This window comes from Oryctolagus cuniculus, chromosome X (assembly GCF_051225735.1).
Source record: "Oryctolagus cuniculus isolate XC-2025 breed Fujian yellow rabbit chromosome X, ASM5122573v1, whole genome shotgun sequence".
NCBI lineage: Eukaryota > Metazoa > Chordata > Mammalia > Lagomorpha > Leporidae > Oryctolagus > Oryctolagus cuniculus.
This window is the reverse complement of record NC_142888.1, coordinates 82,759,420-82,781,368: the sequence shown is the minus strand read 5'-3', so window position 1 is coordinate 82,781,368 and position 21,949 is coordinate 82,759,420. Positions and strand designations below refer to the sequence as shown.

General features: G+C 40.3%; 1 protein-coding gene across 11 annotated transcripts in view; it reads right to left on the bottom strand.

Moving 5' to 3' along the window:
• Window positions 1–20,458, bottom strand: part of AMMECR1 (AMMECR nuclear protein 1) — a 131,354-nt gene extending 110,896 nt beyond the window's left edge. For 2 of the 11 annotated variants that reach the window (XM_089324051.1, XM_089324053.1), the window contains exon 1: window positions 19,760–20,267. In XM_089324051.1, the coding sequence (XP_089180177.1) occupies window positions 19,760–20,229 (470 nt within the window). In that variant the 5' untranslated portion in view covers window positions 20,230–20,267. Of the gene's footprint in view, window positions 1–17,019; window positions 17,235–19,759 lie in introns of those variants that run through there. The other 9 variants (XM_089324057.1, XM_089324058.1, XM_089324054.1 and 6 more) reach the window with 9 other exon arrangements.
• Window positions 20,459–21,949: the final 1,491 nt, after the last annotated feature.

Here is a 21,949-nt window from a genome sequence, read left to right as displayed (position 1 = left end):
TGGATATATTCAAAATACACAATATGATGGCTTGGTAAATATATACATTGTGCAATGATTGTAACAATCAAATTAACTAGTATTTCCATCCCCACATCTGCTATGTATTAGAACTTCCAAACTTATTCATCTTATATCTTATAGTCTGTACCCTTTGATTAACATCTCCCCCATTTTCCTCACATTCTTAACCCTGGAAACCACTGTTGTACTCAGTTTCTTTGAATCTGATTTTTATTGAAGACCACTTATAGGTGATATCACATAGTATTTGTTTATGTGTCTGGCTTATTTCACTTAGTACAATGTTCTTCAGGTTCATCCATGGTGTTGCAAATGGCATTTACTTCTTTTTATAGCTGAATAATATTCTGGTATAAGTTTGTGTGTATGTATGTTTGTGTGTATCACAATGCTTTTATCCATTCTTCTTTCAATCAATGGACCCTTCAGTTATCTTGGCTATTATGAATGATGCTGCAAAGAACATGAAAGTGCAGAAATCACTTAAAGCTACTTATTTTGTTCCCTTCAGTCATATACCCAGAGGGGTATTGCTAGATTGTATGGTAGCACTATTCTTAATTTTCTGAGGAAGCTCTATACTGTGTTTGATAACAGCTGTACTAATTTACATTCCCACAAACCTTGTACAAGGGTTCCTTTTTCTCCATGTCTTTGCCAACACTTGTTATCTCATCTTTTTGATAATAGCCATTCTAACAAGTTTGAGGTGATATCTCATTGTGATTTTGATGTGCATTGCCCTGATGATTAGTGATGCTGAGCACTTTTTTATATACTTGTTGGCCATCTTATGTTGCCTTTGGAAAAATGTTCACTTTGAAAGCATACTCACTGAATTTAGAATATTCCAAATGTGACAATTATGGTGACAATATATATACCATGGAAAACAGTTTTCTATAACAATTCTCTCTTATTTGTTTTATGCTAATTTGTTTCTAACACAAGACTGGCATTGGTCAACAATCACTGAGCCAAAATATCAATAGGTTAGACTTTTTGAACTTCTCAATTGAAGTACACTGTAGGCAAAGAAGATTAAAAGTATGAATAGGTAGGAATTGTGAAGTTTCCATGAATGGTCCACCATAAATCGTAACCTACTTTACAGTCTCATGCCTTATTTTTGTGACTCTTCCATTCTACATTATAGTGTATATGTGTTCGTTTCAATAATAAAGACTTCACTCTAAGTTTTAATTCTGAAAACTGACCATCCAAGAACAGATATTACATATACCCTATGGCTTAATTTATCCTCTAGAATGTAGCTACAGGTTTCAATATGTTTAGACAAATGCTTCTTTCTTCCCAATATACCTACAGTCACAAGGTCCTAAGCTAGAATCCAAGGACAGATTTCAGGGGATTGTTGTAACGCTCCAGTGTAAGAAGTAAACTTAAAGCTAGTGTTAGCTGATAATCCTGGAATACCATTAGGATTCCAGCACTATTGAAAGTTTCTATGAAAACCTGATGAAAGATATGAAACTTCAAATCAAAAATATACTTACACTCAAAATTTTTCATAAATTTTCATTGTTTGCCAACCCCTGACAACTCATTCTTAAGCACTGGATTAAAAACCCCTACTACGAACATATTAGGAAAGAAAGAAACATCTATCTAAATATATGGGAATCTATGGTTTAAAACAAAACAGTAGAAAAAGAAGAAATAAATAGTACCAAATAATTTTCCAAGCATTCCAATCTTTTACAGGAATAGAATCACAGAACTAAAAACTAAGCATGTGATTAAAGCCACACCTCATTGAGAACCATGAATACATAATTCTTACCTTTTCTACAGATACATATAGCCAGACCAGTCTCCAAATAACAAATAAAATCAAATCCATAAAGACCTTATGGTTTCAGACAGAGAGACAGGAGACAGATACCCACTTCCCGATAAGTTTTTTTTTTTTTTTTGGGGGGGGGGACAAAGTGGACAGTGAGAGAGAGAGAGAAAGGAAGATCTTCCTTTGCCGTTGGTTCACCCTCCAATGGCCGCCGTGGCTGGCACACTGCGGCCAGCAAATCGCGTTGATCCGAAGCCAGGAGCCAGGTGCTTCTCCTGGTCTCCCATGGGGTGCAGGGCCCAAGCACTTGGGCCATCCTCCACTGCACTCCCTGGCCACAGCAGAGAGCTGGCCTGGAAGAGGGGCAACCGGGACAGAATCCGGCACCCCGACCGGGACTAGAACCCAGTGTGCCGGCGCCACAAGGCGGAGGATTAGCTTAGTGAGCCACGGCGCCGGCCCCGATAAGTTCTAGGAACTGCTCATTTATAAATTTTTCTGCTTTGAAACCTTCATAGAACAAATTCTAGAAACTTCAGATTTGTGCTGCCTTAAATTTGAAATTGATCCAGTTAAATAATATTTATTCACTCCTTCTTTATATACTCAAATATAAAAAAAAAAACCTTAGAAGTTGTAAATGTACAAGTTCCCCATTCTCATCACTCCACTACTTCCCCCAAATGTAAAACCAGCAGGACAAATAAATACCTTTCTAGATAATGTAAAGTGGTAAGCACCACTAGAATTTAAGTGGTAAAAGTTCTATCAACCATGTTCTAACAAGCCTTCAGATAGTCAAGACAAATGCACTTGAAAACGGCAAAGCTCTAGAGAGAAATTATATTGAGGATGGAGAAGAGAAGGAACTTCCTAAATTTATACTTCAAAATTGAGGTCAGAGGGATTGAAAGTGAAAATAACTGAAATAAATATAACATTCCTGAGAAAACAAAAGCATTAAAGGTAAAGTTGGGCTAATGCAAATAATTTGTTAGTAAAGGGTTAATGAATGTTTATTATGAGATGGTACATAATTCTTCATGAAACTGAAAGAAAGCTTCCAAACTAAACCAGTCCTCTTCTGTAAGAACTGACCTCAATTTCCCCAGACTGAATTAAAATAAAAACAAGCAAAGGTTCTAAGAGCAATGCAATGCAGACAGGAACCAGGACCCATTGGACCTACACCCATTTTTTACTTTAAAATAGGATTTTCTTGTTCCTTTGTCATAGCCAAAACGGAAAAACACTGACTTTTTTTCCCCAATTGTGCTCTACACTATGGAGGTCACTGCCTATTTAAATTCACATTGTTTGAAGCATGTGAAAAATGAAGTTGGCTTCTAAACCTTTCAACCCTGTATAAACAAAATTACCTGCCACTCCCCTGAGGAGGGCACCCACCTTTGTTAACAAATTTTTAAGCATGTTGAGTAATTAAGGACCTTTGTGTGGTCTGTACTGAGAACTGTTGGATCTCATTTGGTCTTTGTTATTATGTGACATAGATCAACATCCAAGTCTTTATTAATTTCCTTCAATAATTTTTCACTATTACTATTTTTAACATCTGATATTTCTTTACCTTGTTATAGCAATATATAATGCAAATTCAGATTATTTATGATTCTATAAGATGCCATGAGGAAGAGTTCATTTACTTACAAAATAACTGCATACAGACGCTGCTAGTGTGCATTAAGCTAAATGTTGTTTTTTTGTTTGTTTCCTGAGTATGTTGACCCACATTCATGCTTATGTGGTCAGAAACTGTTAGAGAATGGCCCCATATGTGGGAAGTAATTTCCTTACTTTCTGAAACATGTTCTGGAGAATAAAAGGAGGAAACTAATAAAATTTAATTAAATTTTAAAGAGATCACTGAAAAAGAACTTTTAGTTCTAAACTTATTTCTTAAAATAATTAACGACAATTCATCACCTAAAAGACTGAAAATTTTGCTCCTGTTTTCGTCAAAGAGTAATCATTGCTCAACATAAAATAAAAATGTGCTGCTCTATTGTAATTCAGGGAATTAATTTAAAATTTTTTTCTTAGTATAAAAAAACTTAACAAAGTTCTTTTATATATTTTGTATCTTAGATTTATAACAGTCTTTTTTTAAATTATTGGCAGCAAAGACATAAAGAGTAGGGAGATCTCCTATTAGCTGGTTTACTTCCCAAATATCCACAATGGCCAGGATGGGGTGCCAGGGCTGGGCCTGGTGCTAGAGCTAAGAACTCAATCTGGGTTTCCCACAAGGGGGGCAGGGACCCATCTACTTGAGCCTGCTGCCTCCCAGGGTTTGCAATATCAGAAGCTGGAACCAGGAGCTGGAATTAGGAATCAATGTCTGATATGGGACACAGGTGTCCCAACTGGTAGCTTAATTGCTATGCAAAATGCCTGCCCCAAGTTAAAGCACTCTTAAAGAGGACATGTTAAAATCCATAAGGAGCATGCTTATTAGACTACTATGTTTAAGGTAATTTCATAAAATATATTATTCAATAATTAGATACAACCCTCATGTAATTATCATAATTTCTAGTAGCTACTTTATGTTAAATTTTCAATAATCAAGTAAAATTTATTCATTAATTTAGGGAGAAAAAAGTAGTTCATATCATTTAAAATTACAGATCTCTGTAGCTAGTCAATTTTTCCAAATTTGTATTTGAGATACTAAAGTATAGAAGGAAAGAGAACACTGGACATAGAAGGCGCTGAGGCAAAGTGTGCTGTAACCAATGTTAATCTTACTGACTTATGCTGAATGTCTATTGATGAATGAAAGCACTTTGTCTACACAGCAGACTCCTGCTTATATTATTTCTCAGTCTCTTGTCCAGGCTTCATGACATTATTAAAGGAGCTGTTGCGGCATAATTAACTGAACAAAAGGGAAACATTACCAAGAAAGAGGCAATTCACAAGCCACTAACAGTTTAAAATTGTTAACAGGTACACCTTCATTTCCTAGTACTTAAATGAGAGCTAGTCTCCTCATGGGTCCCCTTTCTGGCTCAGTTCTTTCAGTCTGCCTTGATTGGTACCCACTGACCACTGTATAATGCTCATTTGGACCTCTGTGTCTTTAAGTTGTTTTCCTGCCTAGATTGCTTTTACCACCTATGAAAGTTCTACCCAGCCTGAATCTTTATTTGTATGAGAAGCTCTCTTGCATACACCCATCCTAAATTAGTCTGTGCACATTCCTACAGCCTTCATTGTCTCCATCACTCTTTCAGCTGTAGAATCGTGGGACTACTTCAAAAAGTTCATGGAAAATGGAATTTAAAACGTAATTGTATTTGGGCGCAGAAAAATGTTTGAAGTCTGTGCATAGTTTTTTATGGCACACATTTGCCATGACCTTTTTGAAATACTTTGTGTGTCATCATCATTTGTTTCATGAATCTTGTCTCCTCCATGTGACTACAAGTTGTTTAATCCATTAAGTCTCAAGTTTTCCACCCTGCAAATATTTCAACAACATATTTATTTCAAAGTTACATAAGTGGTATATTTAAGTCTTTATAAGTGTCCTATATATAGGATGGTGGGTCATAATGGGTTAAGGTTAAGAAGCATGCCTATTTTATAGACCTCTCACCCACACCCAAAAAGGGGCCTAGCGTAGTTCTCTGCCCATGACAATTATGCTACTTGAACTGAAACATTAGAACTAGCCAGAATAAGAACAATGGTAGCTTAAAGTAAGAGGTAAGCATTGTGTAACATATACTGTCCTAAGATAATACTCACTGGCAAATACATCTTGAGACTTGAACAAATATTCATTCTAAAAGTCTGTAAGGGGGGGGGGCGGCACTGTGGTGTAGCCAATAAAGCTACCACCTGCAGTGCCAGCATCCCATTTGGGCACCAGCTCAAATCCTGGCTGCTCCACTTCCGACCCAGCTCTCTGCTATGGCCTGAAAGTAGTGGAAGATGGTCCAAGTTCTTGGGCCCCTGCATACAAGTGGGAGACCTGGAAGAAGCTCCTGGCTCCGGGCTTCTAATTGGTGCAGCTCCGGCCTTTGCAGCCATCTGGGGAGTGAACCAGCGGATGGAAGACCTCTCTCTCTCTCTCTCTCTCTCTCTCTCTCTGCCTCTCTGTAACTCTGCCTTTCAAATAAATAAATAAATCTTTTAAAAAAAGTCTGTAAGGAAAGGAATAATCATGGTGAAATTCTCCTTTTTTATTTAGAGCTTCAAAGTATCTCTAAATGGAAGAAGTTAGAAACTATTACCAAATCCAAACTGATGCACGACAATTCATTGGTAATGTTAAAAAGACAAAGTACCAGGGCTGGTGCTGTGGCATAGAGGATAAAGCTGCCGCCTGCAGTGCCGGCATCTCATATGGGCGCCGATTCGAGTCCCGGCTGCTCTACTTCCAATCCAGCTCTCTGCTATGGCCTGGGAAAGCAGTACACGATGGCCCAAGTCCTTGGGCCCCTGCACCCACATGGGAGACCTGGAAGAAGCTCCTGACTTCAGATCAGTGCAGCTCTGGCCATTGCGGTCAACTCAGGAGTGAACTAGCGGATGGAAGACCTCTCTTTCTCTGCCTCTCCTTCTCTTTCTGTGTAACTCTGACTTTCAAGTAAAATAAATAAATTAAAACTTCATACTGTATAGACAACAGGACAAAGAAACAACCTTCAAAACCCATGCCTTGACAATATCTATTATTTCACCAACGCCATTGCCACACTTATATGTGAGTTTTCTCTGAAAACAGTATTAGAAACAATTTTAAGAACTGCTAAATGGTTTTATATAATTATATCTGGTCTTGAAGGCCTTACATATCATATGCAATTATGCAGTTATCTTTCAGTTTTCCAACTCTCTAGAAAACACATTTTCTTAGAAATATTCCTCAGAAATTATAAAAACTAATGCTCTCCTTTAATGTCTTAGTACTTCTACCTCTAAAAGCAGATGAACAAAAGCAAAGCTCCTACTTGTCAAAAGATATTTCCTTATAATAGAGTACTTACAAAAGTTTTTTAAAAAATGAAATTAGAGATAAGCTTTTGGTACAAAAGAATTGAAATTCATAGTTTTTTCATAACTCATTTTCCATAAACTTTGTAAGGACCTCTCATTGCTTTTTCAAAGAAAAATGTTTTGAGAGGAAAAGAAAAGGAATGAGAAAGAGAGATCCTTCCCTCCACTGGTTGATTCCTTTAGCATCTGCAATGGCCAAGGATGTGCCAAGCTAAAGCCAGAAGCCACCCTTCAGGTTTCCCTCATGGATGGCAAGGATCCAGTTACTTGAGCGATCACCATTGCCTCTCAGAGTCTGCATTAGCAGGAAGGTGGAATAAGGAGTTGGAGTTGGAGCCAGAACTCAAACCAAGGCACTACAATGTAGCATGTGGGCATCTTAACCACTAGGGCAATGGCCTGCCCAATCTCCCATATTATATTAGCACATTTATGAGAAAGCCCTAAAGAACAGAGGATGAACAATGAAAGGTAGAAAGCCAAGCTCTTTCCAAATACAAGTAGACTTTAATAAGCATACTAATAAAGCAAACGATAAGTATGAGATCAAATACTAACTGAAATGCTATCAGTTTCAAACACATTTCAAAATGGTTATTTCTGGTCCTAATTCCTTTAATTTAATCCTAATTTTAAAAAATTTGGAAAATAATTACCCTAAAGTTTAAATAGACTGTCATGTACATAAGTTCTGTGTATATTTAATGCATGCTTATAAGATTAATTTTTAAAAGATTCCCAAAATTCCTTGAAAAATGACTGGCTTTAGGTAGAGCCACTATTATGTACCTTTAAAAAATAAGCTCAGCATGTGGTTATGATTTTAGTACTATATTGTACACTTAAAAATTAAAGAGATCTCATGATACATTTTCAGCACAATAAAAATAAAAAGTTAAATAAACAAATTTCAGCATACATGTATATGACTAAACAAACTTATTAATCAAAAACTGGCTGACACTCCAGCTATCTGTGAGAATGTAATTTGCCAATTAGATTGACCATCACAGATCCTAGAAAAAGATACTTGAGACAAGATACAGAAGAGATATCTGCGTTCTCATGATTGCAGTCTGCAGCCAATTAGAAATTATGGTTCAGTGTATCCTTTAATGTTGTCTGTTCCATTATCTTTGTAGCAGAGAATAACTGAGAGCAAACTATATAAAAGAAATTTCATATATCTAGGTAGAGACTAGTAATACATAAATACACAGGCCTGAAAATAAGATAAATCTTTAAAAATCTTCAGGCATTAAGATATATTTATTTATTTGAAAGGTAAAGTTAGAGGCAGAGGGAGAGGGAGAGAGGGGTCTTCCATCTGCTGGTTCAGTCCCCAAATGACCACAATGGCCAGAGCTGTGCCACTCCAAAGCCACGAGCCTGGAGTTTCTTCCAGGTCTCCCACGCGGATGCAGGGGCCCAAGCACTTGGGCCATCTCCTACTGCTTTCCCAGGTCATAACAGAGAGCTGGATTGGAAGTGGAGCAGCTGGGACTTGAACTGGTACCCAAATGGGATGCCAGCACTACAGGCAGCGGCTTTACCCACTACACCACAGCAACAACCCCATGCTTGAAGATTTATTATTATGATCATAGACAAGCCAAGAAAGTAAGGGTAATCACCAGAGATATTTAGGTTCTTTATAGTATACCAAGGTTACATGTGCCATAGCTCTCAAACTGATATAAGAGGCCTCATTCTGATAACACCACAAAGTTGGCAATGTGGTCTCTTGGAAGTACTCAGAGGATCCATAGAAGGTCCTCTTTTATTATGAAATTTTGAGCTGTCCATTTGTTATTTCAAGGAATAAATGGTTTTTTACTTTTATTTATTTCCATTTTATTTGGAAGGGAGAGAGAAACATACAGACAGGCAGAAAGTGATAAACACAGAAAGAGATGGAGATCTTCTATCTGCTGGTTCTCCTATAGGCCCACAACAGCCAGGTTGGGCCTGGCCAAAGCCAGGAACCTGGACTCAATGCAAGTCACCTACTTGAGTGGCAGAAACTCAAGTACTTGGGCCATTACCTGGCTCCTCCCAGGGTGCACATTATCAAGAAGGTGGATTGGAATTGAAGAAGCCAGGACTCAAACCAAGCACTCTGATACAGATTGTGGGAACCCCATGTGGTATCTTAACCATTACACCAAATACCTGCCCCCTAAATAAATAAACAGTATCAGCATCAACGATTCTGAGAGAGGGCCATTTAAATTTGTTTAATATAAAACATGCCTCTCCAAGTACTGTTCTCCAGACCATGTTCTCACTCTCCCTCTTCTGCCCTAAATTCAGGCTTCACCTCATTTTACTACAATTCATTTTCCCCTTCCCTGATTCCCATGTGCCCTGTATTCCTGATTCCAGCCCTGTAGGACTCTCCTTCTCTACATAGCCAATGCTTTCAGTGTGAGAGAGTGGATTTCTACAAAACAATTTGCCAGACAGGGCAATAGCTGGAAGAGTTTGTGGAGTAAAACATACCACAAACCACATATCACCTCATTAGTGTCAGAGAAATAGAAGCAACATCACTCCCATTTGTTCTTGTGAGGTTTTTTTTGAACTGACAAGTAGAAGTGTGGGGGTAGATGGATCCATGAACTGAACAAAAATTTTTAACCACTGAGTGCCCTACACTTACTCCTAACATCAAAGAGTTTTCCACAAAATCAAGTTCCTAGTAAAGTTCTTGGCAAGTGTGTTTGGTTTGGTTTGGTTTTAATGCAAAGGAAGCCACTGCACAATTTGTTTTGTTTTTAGGTTTGCTTGTTTGTTTGAATCCTGGGGAAATTCAGGAAATGTGTTTAGAGCACTACTCGAACATGGCAAATGTTCAGAAGAGCTCATGAGACTCTTTTTTTAGTGAATGAATCACTAACACCATCTTACACTTACCATATAAAAAAGAATATTAAGGGGCCAGCACTGTGGCTCACTTGGTTAATCCTCCACCTGCAGCGCCAGCATCCCATATGCATACCAGGTTCTAGTCCCGGTTGCTCCTCTTCCACTCCAGCTCTCTGCTGTGGCCCGGGGAGGGCACTGGAGGATGGCCCAAGTCTTTGGGCCCCTGCTCCCACGTGGGAGACCAGGAAGAAGCACTTGGCTCCTGGCTTCGGATCAGCACAGCACCAGCCGTGGCGGCCATCTGGGGAGTGAACCAGTGGATGGAAGACCTCTCTCTCTCTCTCTCTCTCTCTCTCTCTCTCTGTCTATATCTCTACCTGTCAAATAAATTAAAAAATAAAGAATATTAAGGGGACCAGCACTGTGTCATAGTTGGTAAAGCCACTGCCTACAGTGCTGGCATCTCATAGGGGTGCTGGTTTGAGTCCCGGCTGTTCCACTTCTGATGCAGCTCTCTGCTATGGCCTGGGAAAGCAGTAGAGAGTGGCCCAGGTCCTTGGGACCCTGCATCCACGTGGGAGACCTGGAGGAGGCTCCTGGCTCCTGGCTTTGGATTGGCGTAGCTCCAGTCATTGTGGTCACAAGGGGAATGAACCAGTGGATGGAAGACCTCTCTCTCTCTCTCTCTCTCTCTGCCTCTCAAATAAATAAATCTTTAAAAATCAAAATAATATTAAAAGGCCCCCATAGTCTAAACACTTACCTCACTGCTGTTCAGAATCAGCACACACAGGGTATTTGTCTTACTACAATGCCATATATATTGAGATCCAAGTTGTACCAGCTATCTAATTTATTTGTATCCCAAAACAACTATACTTAACTTTGTAGTCATTAGGCTACTATAAGCAATAATGATGTCACAGGAAGAAAACTATTCTAATGTGACTAACACATGAGCATTTGTTTGAAGTAGACACAGTGCTGTGGGACCCCTAGTCTGACAGCACCAAAATCAATCTTTCATACATTCCATTCTGAAAGAATGACTCAAAGATTCACTAGCACCTGAAGCAAAGCAGAAAGTCTGACGTTAACACCTTGCAGCAATCCAAGATCCCAACAGAAGATACATTACTAGCATTATGTGTCACATGCTTACAGATCACATTGAAAGTATATGGAATGGCAAGGCAAACTATATAGACTATGAAGTCAATCTCACTAGTTTCCATTACTAGAGAGCTGGTCAGCATCTTCTGGCAGGATATTGCATAATACAGTCAACTGTGCTCTCCCAGCATTGCAAGTGGCTTTGGGTCACAGTGTGGATTATCTGTAAAATGAAACAGATAGAGGAAAGGCAAGAATCATCAAGACTATCACACACCTTATTGAAAAAAAACCTAATATTAGTAGGCCTGGACTCAAAGAAAAAATTTTCATATTTGTCCATCTGCTGAAGATTGCAAAGATCATAAAACAATATGGCTGATCTTCTCAACTGATAGCATCTGTCCTTCAGTATTGAGCAAAGCTGCAAAATAGATTCAGCTTGATGCAATCTATGCCACTTTGTAACCCCGAGGTCACAGAATCTAGAATATAGTACCAGAAAGCCCTTCTAGTTCTTCAGAAATTTCCTTTAATTGAAGTTCTGAACCTGCAAGCTCCTAAGATGGTCCTCTACAAGGCTCTATTTCGCTGAATGCACTACTATGATACACACACAAGGAAATATAAAAATTGCAAATGGATAAATCTGAAGACTGAGAAAATGTTTAAATCTACATCAGAAAAACTCAATATTCTGTCAGATATTTTTATTAGCAATATAAAGCTGAAAACTATCACTGATCTCTAGCCATCTGAAGAGTTCAAAGTCACAAATAAGGAAAAGAGGCCAGAGATGATCCCAAAAGGCCAACCAAGACATCACAATGGCTCTCTTGTTGCTCTATGGTTCTGCTAATTCAAAAGAAAATATCATTTAATAACTGTCAATACTTGGAACAATACATATTAAAAACCTTATGTCACCTGCCCAACCATTTACTTCTCATTTCCTCAAACCTCAGGTTTTCTTTTTAGTGCCATCACCATCCTCCTTCTCCTCAGCTCTAAAAACTCTGAATCATGTTCAAAGCCTCTCTCCTTTTCACATCCCATGTCAATGGGAATTTGGTAGATTTTTCAGCAATGTCTCTTATGTGTAGTCATCTAATTTCAGGTCTTCATCCAAAATCTATCCCAGCTATCTTTATACTTGATCCACATTCTATAAACCAACATGTCTTCTCCTTTCTCCCAAATTAGAGACAGTTGGGAATAGGTAAAGAGAGGGTTATGGAGGTTTCTTATATTTGTAATCAAATTTCACAGCCATTCTAACAGAGCTGTTTAACAAACTTATCCTGAACACAAGAATAGCTAGGCACAAAGCCAAGAAGAGAAGAGGCAATGATGGAAGCCAAAAAAACAGGTGAGCTGCAATCTTTCCACTCCTACACAAAACCTGGCCTTGAGCACAAGTCCCTGCAAATGCCTACAATGTTTTCCAATTCTTAATTTTGCAACATTCCTGGATTCACAAACTCTGCCCCTAGCATGACTGTCCCACTTTCCAATACCAGTTTTCCTACTGCCCTCATAATCTTAAGTCCAGCTAGTCTTCCTTACCTTCTGATTACTCTCACCTTCTAGAGGACTCTTCTACAAATACTATTGTCTTTTTTATTTTTTGCCAGGCAGAGTTAGACAGTGTGAGAGAGAGACAGAGAGAGAGTTATAGACAGTGAGAAAGAGACATAGAGAACGGTCTTCCCTTCTGTTGGTGCACTCCCCTAATGACCAGTGCAGCCGGCGCTGCGCCAATCCGAAGCCAGGAGCCGGGTACTTCCTCCTAGTCTCCCATGCAAGTGCAGGGACCCAAGCACCTGGGCCATCCTCCTCTGCCTTCCCGGGCCACAGCAGAGAGCTGGACTGGAAGAGGAGCAACCGGGACTAGAACCTGGAGTGCCGGCGCCACAGGTGCAGGATTAGCCAAGTGAGCCATGGCACCGGCCAAATACTATTGTCTTTTTAAAAAGATATTTATTTATTTATTTATTTGAAAGAGTTACAGAGAGGGAGGAAGAAACAGAGAGAGCAATCTTCCATCTGCTGGTTCTCTCCCCAGATGGCCACATAGGCCAGGGCTTGCTCAGGTTGAAGCTAAGAGCTTCCTCCCAGTCTCCCATGTGGGCGGCAGGGGCCCAAGTACTTGGGTTATCTTCTGCTCCTTTTACCAGGCCATTAGCAGGGAGCTAGATGGGAAGTGGAGCAGCCATGACTGAAACCGGTACCTATAAGGAATGCCGGCATCACAGGCAGCAGCCTTACCCTCTACGCCATAACGATGGCCTCACTAACCTCTTCTTAATCCAATACTATAATCGGATGCAAAATCGCTTATCCAGCCTTCGCAGAGGGTCCGCAATACAAAGGCTACTTTTGATTTGCTCGAAGTTTTATGATCTGTGAGACCAGAGCAAGGGAGTGTTGAGGAGAATGCTGAGAGTGCAAGCTGCTGACTGAAGACAGCTGCTGGGAATCCCCAAGTACTGTGGCGAAGGGTGTGGCAGTGAGCGCAACCGGTTTCAGAGCAACCAAGTCAGACTTAAAAGATCTACTAGTCATACGCTTTTCACCAATAATCTCTGCACCTTGTCCATTTAAAAGCTTGGCTCAAGTGATCCCCTCCCAAGTCTTCTTTCTGATCGCTCTTTTATTCCATGTCATCTCCATGCTTATGCATTTTTATCTGTATCTTGATCATCTACAATCACATTTACATTATACATATTCTTAAGTATTTTAAGCAACGTTAGTATCTACAGTCTTGAACAAGACTGGAAATTCTAAGGACTATTTCTTTAATTTCTCAGGTTTCCAACCATAGAACTCAGCATAATGCATATGCTTTTTAAAAACAGGGTTTTTCCCAGTGACATATAATTTCCACTCAGCAATTCAACACTAACATCTTTAAGGTTGAGCAAGTTTGAAAGTATGAGACATTAAGAGCTGTAGTAGAAAATACACCCACACTTGCTATAAAAGATGCCACTTATAGTTGAACCAAACATAAAATAAGCTCCACTCGACCAACTATACTATTACACCATACTTCTGGTCTTTGGACTCTTTTCTTTATACCACATACATTAGTGGGTCATTTTTGCTCTTGGCAACACTAAACACAGAAGCCCCACTCCAAATATGTTTACTATTGGAAGTCTACTCTTCCCACCTACACACCCACTGGCTTCCCACACTGTCTCCAGTGTCCTGTGAGCAACTGTCCAATTACTGATGTAGAAAGACAGCTTACACACTGAAGGTCCATTCTTGGCAGCCGCTGGGTTTTACTGCTGCTCCTCACTTACTTAGCTTAATTGATTCAGAACAGTATCAAAAAGAGACATTATTACACAAGTTTGAAAAAAGAGACTATTTAAGAAAATTTAAATGTAAAAGCCCTGGTCATTGTGCTGCTTTAAAACAGGCAAGCATGTGTGACATCGAGAGAACAGAATAACGCCTATTGAAATCAGGAAAACTTGGGAACTTTAACTAATCTCATTACACAAGATGTAGTGTTTCACACATACACATTCTCGAAAAGCAAAATTATCTATCGATGGGAAGCACAAAACTAACTTAAAAAATATAATCCATTGCAGTAAAAGCGTTCAGTTTTATTAACATAAACTCAGTTTCAAAACTGTACAGTTTTCAGAAGATAGCCATGTGAATGGTATTTTCTGAGAAACGTATACTTAGAAAAATAACTCATGCACAGGTTAACAGTATTTTTCACTTATTGAGTAGTGGTGTCTATTCTTATTGGGTTGAGAATTCCCAGCAGTGATTCCTTCTTGGCTGCTACCAGCTAACTAGAACCTGAATGCAACACAAAAACAATTTGTAAGCAAGAAAAACTATGGACTAGATTATCACTCTCTTTGGCCATATGGGGAAAAGTAAATTAAGCATTGAATTTTTCATTTTAACTAAATATATTTTGAGCTATATACACCTTTATCCACAGATATAAAAATAATTTTGTAATTTATATTTCCACGTCCTTCCACTTCAGTCACTGACAGATTTTTACAGCAAAAATGACAAAGGGGGCATGCCTGTCTTCTTTCCTGTCAGTAACCTAGGACATTGGATTGTCTTCCAATGTAAATCAACATTGTTGAAAATACAATCATATTGGACCTTTAAAAAGGCACATCAGTTTTTCAATGTTTTTATTTTTGAAGAAAAACTATACATTATAGTCAGAGAATAGTAGTTAGTACTATTAGGTTGGCATGGATAAGGAAATCTGTTATGGCCTAGTAGAATAATCTTCCAGCTATTCTGATCTTCATGAAAAAAACCCACACAATAAAAATATATTAGCTTGTATTTAAAATGCTGATCTAATTTCACTTTAACCTGAGCTGCATTATCAAATCATCTTTTTGATAGTACAGGATTGTTATTGTTTAGGTGACACAGAGTGCCTATTCCCCCAACACAACCTAACTCCTCCCAAGCTGTCTGAAAAACAGTAATTTAACTATTGTTATATTACGAAGAAGAGTTAACTGTTCAAACACCTGATTAATTTCCTAAAATCTACAGGTTAGAGTGATTTTTTAAAAATACACTTTATTCACTGCAATAGAAAACTACACTTATTGTCACTTAATAGTAAAGAATTTACATGCTACAGTCTATATAAAATGTACCATTACATTAACTTCAAAGGTGGTAAGATGATTAAAACAAAAAGTGCATGGTATGTGACATACAACACAGTGTTAAAGATGTTAGGCTGAACAATCCAAGTGCCTTAACAGGATCCCTTTATATTTCTTTGTTAATGAGGAAAATTCTTAAATGAAATCCAGCAAGCATAAGCATAAATAAGAGCTTTTAAAATCTTATCACAACATGTTATTGAGTGAGCTAATCATGAAAAGCATTTTTATGAGAAGAAAAGGGGCTTTACTTACCAAAATCAATACAACTCACTTTAAGATACCCCATTTGTGCTGCTTTTAACCCTTAAGATATACTCCTCACATTTAATAATTTCTGTAAAAATACTAAAATCATACCACAGGTTTCCAAGAGTCAACCTCTCTCTCCCCTCCATCGCTCTTTCCTGAGCTAAAGCCATCAGGAACCTCAGATTCTTGAGCTCTTGGCAGCACTCAATCTCCCCAGAACTAAGTTAGAATGAACATGATAAAGGATAGCGACATAGCAGGAAGTTTTATTCTGGAAACTGGCAGTAAAAAAAAAAAAATGCCATTCTCATGCAGTCACTCAAGTCCTAATTCAGTTCCTCACTTCTCTCTGGCCCAGTGGTTCTCAACATGTGGTCCTGGGAACTGTGGCATCAGCACCAACAGGGAACTTGTTAGAAATGCAAATTCACAGCCCCACCCCAGACTGACTGAATCACAAACTCTGGGAAAGGGGCCCAGCAATTTGTGTTTTCACAAGCACTATAGGAGATTACGAGGTATGCTAAAGTTTGAGAACCAGTCCTCCTCAAACCTTAAAGTGCCTAAGATCACCTGGGGAGCTTGTTAAAATGCAGATCCTAATTCAGCAGGTCTGAGGGGTGGGGCCTGAGAGCCTATAGTTCTAACAAGTTCCTAGGTGACTTCTGTAAGTCTTTTCCAAACCAACTGTTTATCAAAATCACCCAAGATGCTCACAAAATATGGATTCCAAGGAACTACCACCTACCAAATTAGTCCAGGTCTCAAGAGAAAGACCTAGTAGAATATAACCGGTGGGTCTCAATGGTCTCTACGTAGGCTGAACATTAAAATCACCTGAGGAGCTTTCAATAATCCTGATTCCCAAGGCCCCAGGCATTAAATGAATTAATGCAGAATTTGGGGCTGGGACCCAGGCTTCCATGTTTTTAATAACTTCCTAGTAATTCCAATGTGTGGCCAAGTTGAACACGACTTGCTCTGGCACCGTGGATCTCTTTATACTTCAACAGCAAACAGGTTCCTATAAAATGGCTATTTGGTCTCTCTGGAATATAGAACCAAGATTTGAAAAAATAAAATGCACCTAATGTTGTTTTTCTCATGTCTTGACCCTTATGTCTGTGGACAAAGTGTCCATACAATGCTGTCTGCAGTGGAGTAGTCAAAAAAACAGCATCAACAATGAAGAAACTGTATTCACACGACCTGTTCATATACGCAAGATCTTCAAAAAGTTCATGGGAGATATGCATTATAAAAACTGCATGTATTACCTTTCTGGATGGAAGGGTGACAAACAGATCTAGAACTTCTAAACCGAAAAAGGCAGACTTCACTACTTACAGACATTCTGACAGACATATCCCAGGAGATGAAAGTGTGCTTTTACATATGGCAATTTGAAATGGTCAGAAGCACATCTTCTGGTGAACAGATAAAGGACCTGAAACACACTGTTCTTTGACATAAAACTAGTAAGTTCGAGGAAAACAAAACAAAACAAAAAAAACCCAACATGTCTATGTCTTAGGGCACCTAGCAACGAAGTCACACTAATAAGTAGACAATGCCTTTAAATATGTAAAACGGGAAAAAAGTGTGTAGTTATTTCACTCCTACAATCAAGAAATCTTGAATTTTCCACAGTAAACCGCAAAAATAAGCTTAAGATAAATGAAAATAAGACACACTCCTCTTTCCACTTAAGTGAACTTTCACTCTCCACTTGGTCATGTTCAGTGTCTACTCTAAATTAGTTGTTTTGTAGAATACATGACACATTCAAGGCCTGCTAAATGATAATAGTTATTATTCTTCCACCACCAATTCAGCATATTCACAGTGAATAGCGTCTTATGTAGCTGTTTGATTCCTTGAAAAAGAAATCCAGCAGCTGGGATACTAGAAGAGAAGTACATAGCTAAATATGTGTGGCAAGTGACCACTATTAAAATGCATTTCCTAAAGCCTTTTCTATATGAACTGGTCAAGCTCACTTTCCTTTTAAAATTCTTCTTACAGTCATTCAGTTAACCCAAACTCACTTTAAAATGTGTGAAAATAGCACCTTCTAAAAGTGTGTTCTCATATGTTTTGGAGCAATGGAGCGTGAATACTAAATCAGCTTTTGCCAAACTCATGTAACAGCTCAAGAACTAACCAACAGTGAATCTTTGCATCCCATGACTGCATAGCCACCTAACTCTCATCCCAGGACTAGCTTTTATGTATTGCAGACACCCAGGAGAACGCATAAAAGTCACAAATAAGTGACAAGCTAACAAACACTTCATAGATTTTTCTTTATGTACCCATCTATTCAAAATGAATGTTATTTCTTAACCAGAAAAATAAATAAATAAAGTGGCTAAGTAAAGGTGTGGATTCAGAATTTAAGCTCCTGGAATTAACATTATAAAATTTAGAAAGATAATTTATTTGACAAAGCATTTGCCTGTTGCCCTTTCATGCTTGTCTCATGAACCAATACTCACAGATGAACCAAGTCTCAAAGAAAATGCTCAGAACACAGAAGAGTCATACAAAATTAAAGACATTTAAAGCATCAAAGCCAAAGAATACAAATGCACACTTTCCAGGACACTTTATTGTGATTTCCACTGTACATATTAATATTTTTCATCTAGGCAGAAGTGTTTATATACTTATCCAGTAGTTTTATCCTCTAATCTCACAAATTTAAAAACATAATTTTAAAACAAATATCAATCCAGGTATCTACGACATGAAGGATAAGGAGCATTTGTCTTAAGTAGAAAAAGGGTTGACACTCTTCGGTACAGGTTTTGCTGAAAATTTTCTCTATTATTTTTCTTGTTGATGCAAAGTACTCGTAATAAAAACAATCACCCCTTTTCTCATTCTGCTCTCTCTTGGTCTTTACACTCTGTCTAGGATTTAACTCAAAAGCCAGTTTACACTCAGTTTACACACCGTGTGTGTGTGTGTGTGAGTGTGTGTGTCTCCCCCATCTACCACATATCCAAATGGACAAGGATTCGAATTAACGGAGCTTTCAGCTGTAACAATGCTATTCTGAGCAATTACAACCACACACTTGAAGGATAAATAAGAGTACAAAACCAAAAGAAGCCATAAAAATTCCTACACATGTACTGTTGGACTGTTTAACTGTTTCTCAGATCGTTCGAGTATAACATAGATTTCTTAAAAGTGAAATCAACACAAAAGCGAATACACGCTTAATGTACAAACTGGCAGTGGTATGAGAGGACAGCTCTCTTTGAATGAGCTATTACCCAGACAGTAGAATAAAAAAAAAAAAAAGGTCTCTTCAAATGCGAGGAAGCTCGGCGGTGCGCTCACTTCGCTAGAGACACATTTTAATGGGTATGTTCAGATGAAAATAGGTAGTAAGGGAATATGTGTTTTCAAACACCCCCACTCCCGGCACAAGGAAACCCGGAGGAAAAGATGGGTAACCTTCTAACAAGCTCCGGAGCTGAGTTCCATCACTAACAGAACAGAAGTTGGATAGTTGCTATTTTTCACGCGGCAATGGGAAATTAGCTCTGTAAGTGCAGGGTCCAGGGGGCGGGAAGAGCGGCGGGATTTTCACATGGGGCAATGGAAACCCTGAGTGAGGAGAGGTCAACACCTGGAGTAATCCAGATCTCCAAAAGTGAGGTGGGGTGGAGGGTGGCAAGAGAGAGAGAGAGTAAAGGGGCCAAACTCCTAGAAGTTATTGCCAAGAGAGAGCGAACACCTCTGGAGCCTAGGGCAATCCCTCGCGGCAGCAGCCTGCTCCAAGTGTGGGGTGCTGGCCTCATAAGGTAGAAAGCGCGGGGTGCCCTTTCTGAAGTCGAGTAGCTCCGGGCACTCGGGCAGCCAGAGGAGCAGGGGCAACCGCCGGCGAGGAGGCGGACTCGCACTTTCCCTCAACTCTGAGCCCCATCCCGAGCGCAAGGGAGAGGGCGGCCGGGGGCACGGTACTCACTAGGGCTCGTTGGTGAACCGGGGGGTCCGGGGCTGCTGGTAGCCGTACAGGTGACAGTAGAGCACATCGAAGCAAAAGCAGCACATCTCCGCTGACACCACCATCTTCCGGGAGCCTGGCGATGAGGACGAGGCGGCAGACGATGAGGAGGGCGAGGAAGAGGTGGCGGTGGCCGGGGTGGAAAGTAGGGTTCCCACTCCACAGCTCGGAGGTGGGGACAGGGAGATCCCCCCGCCGCCGCCGCCGCAGCCCTGGGGGGGAGAGAGGGTACAGCCGCTGCCGCTACCTCCTCCGGTTAGACCTCCCAGACCGTTGAGCCGCGTACCGGCGCCTCCTAGTCCTAGCTCCCCAGCTCGGCACTGGCTCTCTCCGCTACAGTGGGAGGAGGAGGCGCCACCACCGCCACCCGAGCCAGAGGGGGGCGAACTGGACAGTTTCTGCTTCTTCACCCCGCAGCAACCCGCCGCCATCTTGGAACAGTCTCCCCCACGCAGCGCTTCCGACCCATAAGTGAGGCGAGCTGGCGGCGGGGGCGAGCACGCTGCGGCCCCGGCCGCCGGGGGCGCGCTGGGGGCTCGCGGGGCGCGCGCGCGCGGGCCGTTTCCTAGCCCGCTGCCCGGCCACGCGGCTGTCCCGCGCGCGTACTCGCTTCGGCGCGCGCTCCGCGCTTTCTCGGCCAAGCGCTTAGCGCCTGTCCTGTCCCGCCCGACTCGCTCCCGGTGTGAGCAGCAGCCCCAGACCCAATGCTTGCCTGTGGCCCGCAGAGGATGGAAGATAGGAAGCCGAATAGAAAAGAAGGTGAAGAGAAAGAGAGCGAGACAGTGGGCAGTGAGGGAAAAAGGAGGAGGAGGAGGAAGGGGGGGGGGGGGAGGCATGGCCGGGAAGGCAGGAGAGAAAAGGGAAGCTAGTGTCGGGGGAAAAGAAAGGAGAAAAGTCCAGAGTAAGCATCCAAGTCCCAAAGCACAGCTCGGTGACCCTCGCTGCACGTAGTGTTAGTGACACTTGAGCCCAGTTACATGGAACCTGAGCCACCCGGCCTCAAATACGCTGGCTTCTGAACTGTTGGAGTGAGAGCAAGCAGGTGCTCGGAGCTCCACACCTGAGACTGCCTCTGCAAAGTACATACAAAGCAGTCAGGGAAATGGCCACGCTGCGGTGCCTTTAATAGCAACCTAAGCACACACCAGGGGTTTTCCGAGAATAGAGGTTAAAAAAAAAAAAAACACTCTTTCCTCTCGACAAATCTTGAAGCCTGATTGAATCTATATATTTTGTACTTGCTCCTCCAACTTCCCCCCTCCTAGCCTCGTGAAAACGTTTATAAGCAAAAACCAAAGTTCTAAGCAGCACCTCACTGGTTCAAAGTATGTTCATACTTTGAGAATTGCAGCGGTGGGCTTTCAGGTTGTTTTGTTTGTTTGTTTGTTTTGGCTTGGAAACAAAACAATTCAAAATACATCTGTAGTGCACAGATCCTACAGGTGAATAGGGCAGGTAGTGTACTTAATCACAAGCTGAAAGATTTTGTTCTGCTATATATAATTCTTAGTATTCATTTTTAAACTTTTTTCAATTAAAAATGCTTGAATGGATGAAGAGACATGATTGAATCACTCCCATTCTGGACACCTAATACACAGCTTAATGGGAAAAATGACAACAGTCAAATATTAAAATCTATAGAAATGAAATAGAAGTAGAAACAGCATATATAAGTTATTTGCATTGTGTCTACCCCATAGCAAACATCTGGGCAAAGTCAGGTATCTGTATAATTGGAAATAGCACAAGATTGTCATCGTGACCCTTGCTCCTAATATGTGGGGTTTGGCAAATAGATAGAAAATAAAAAATTCAGTAAACCTTGAGCTTCTGCACCATACTATGTTCACAACACTACTTCTGTTGAAGTGCAGTGCACACACAGGAAGCATGCTTCCAACTCTCAGGGTTTATAAGTTAAGCCAGTATATAATCAGCAAAAGTATATAAGTATATAATCAGAAAAAAGTATATAATCAGAAAAATAGCTACTATGTATTGGGCATGATTTAGATGTTCAGTATCATGCCTCATCTTACCCCCACAATCCTTCAAAATAATGTATTATCTCATTTGACTTTCACAGTGATGCTCTGAGTTGCTCATTTAGCCCTCAGCAGTAATGTGCCCAACATCATAACACCTAGA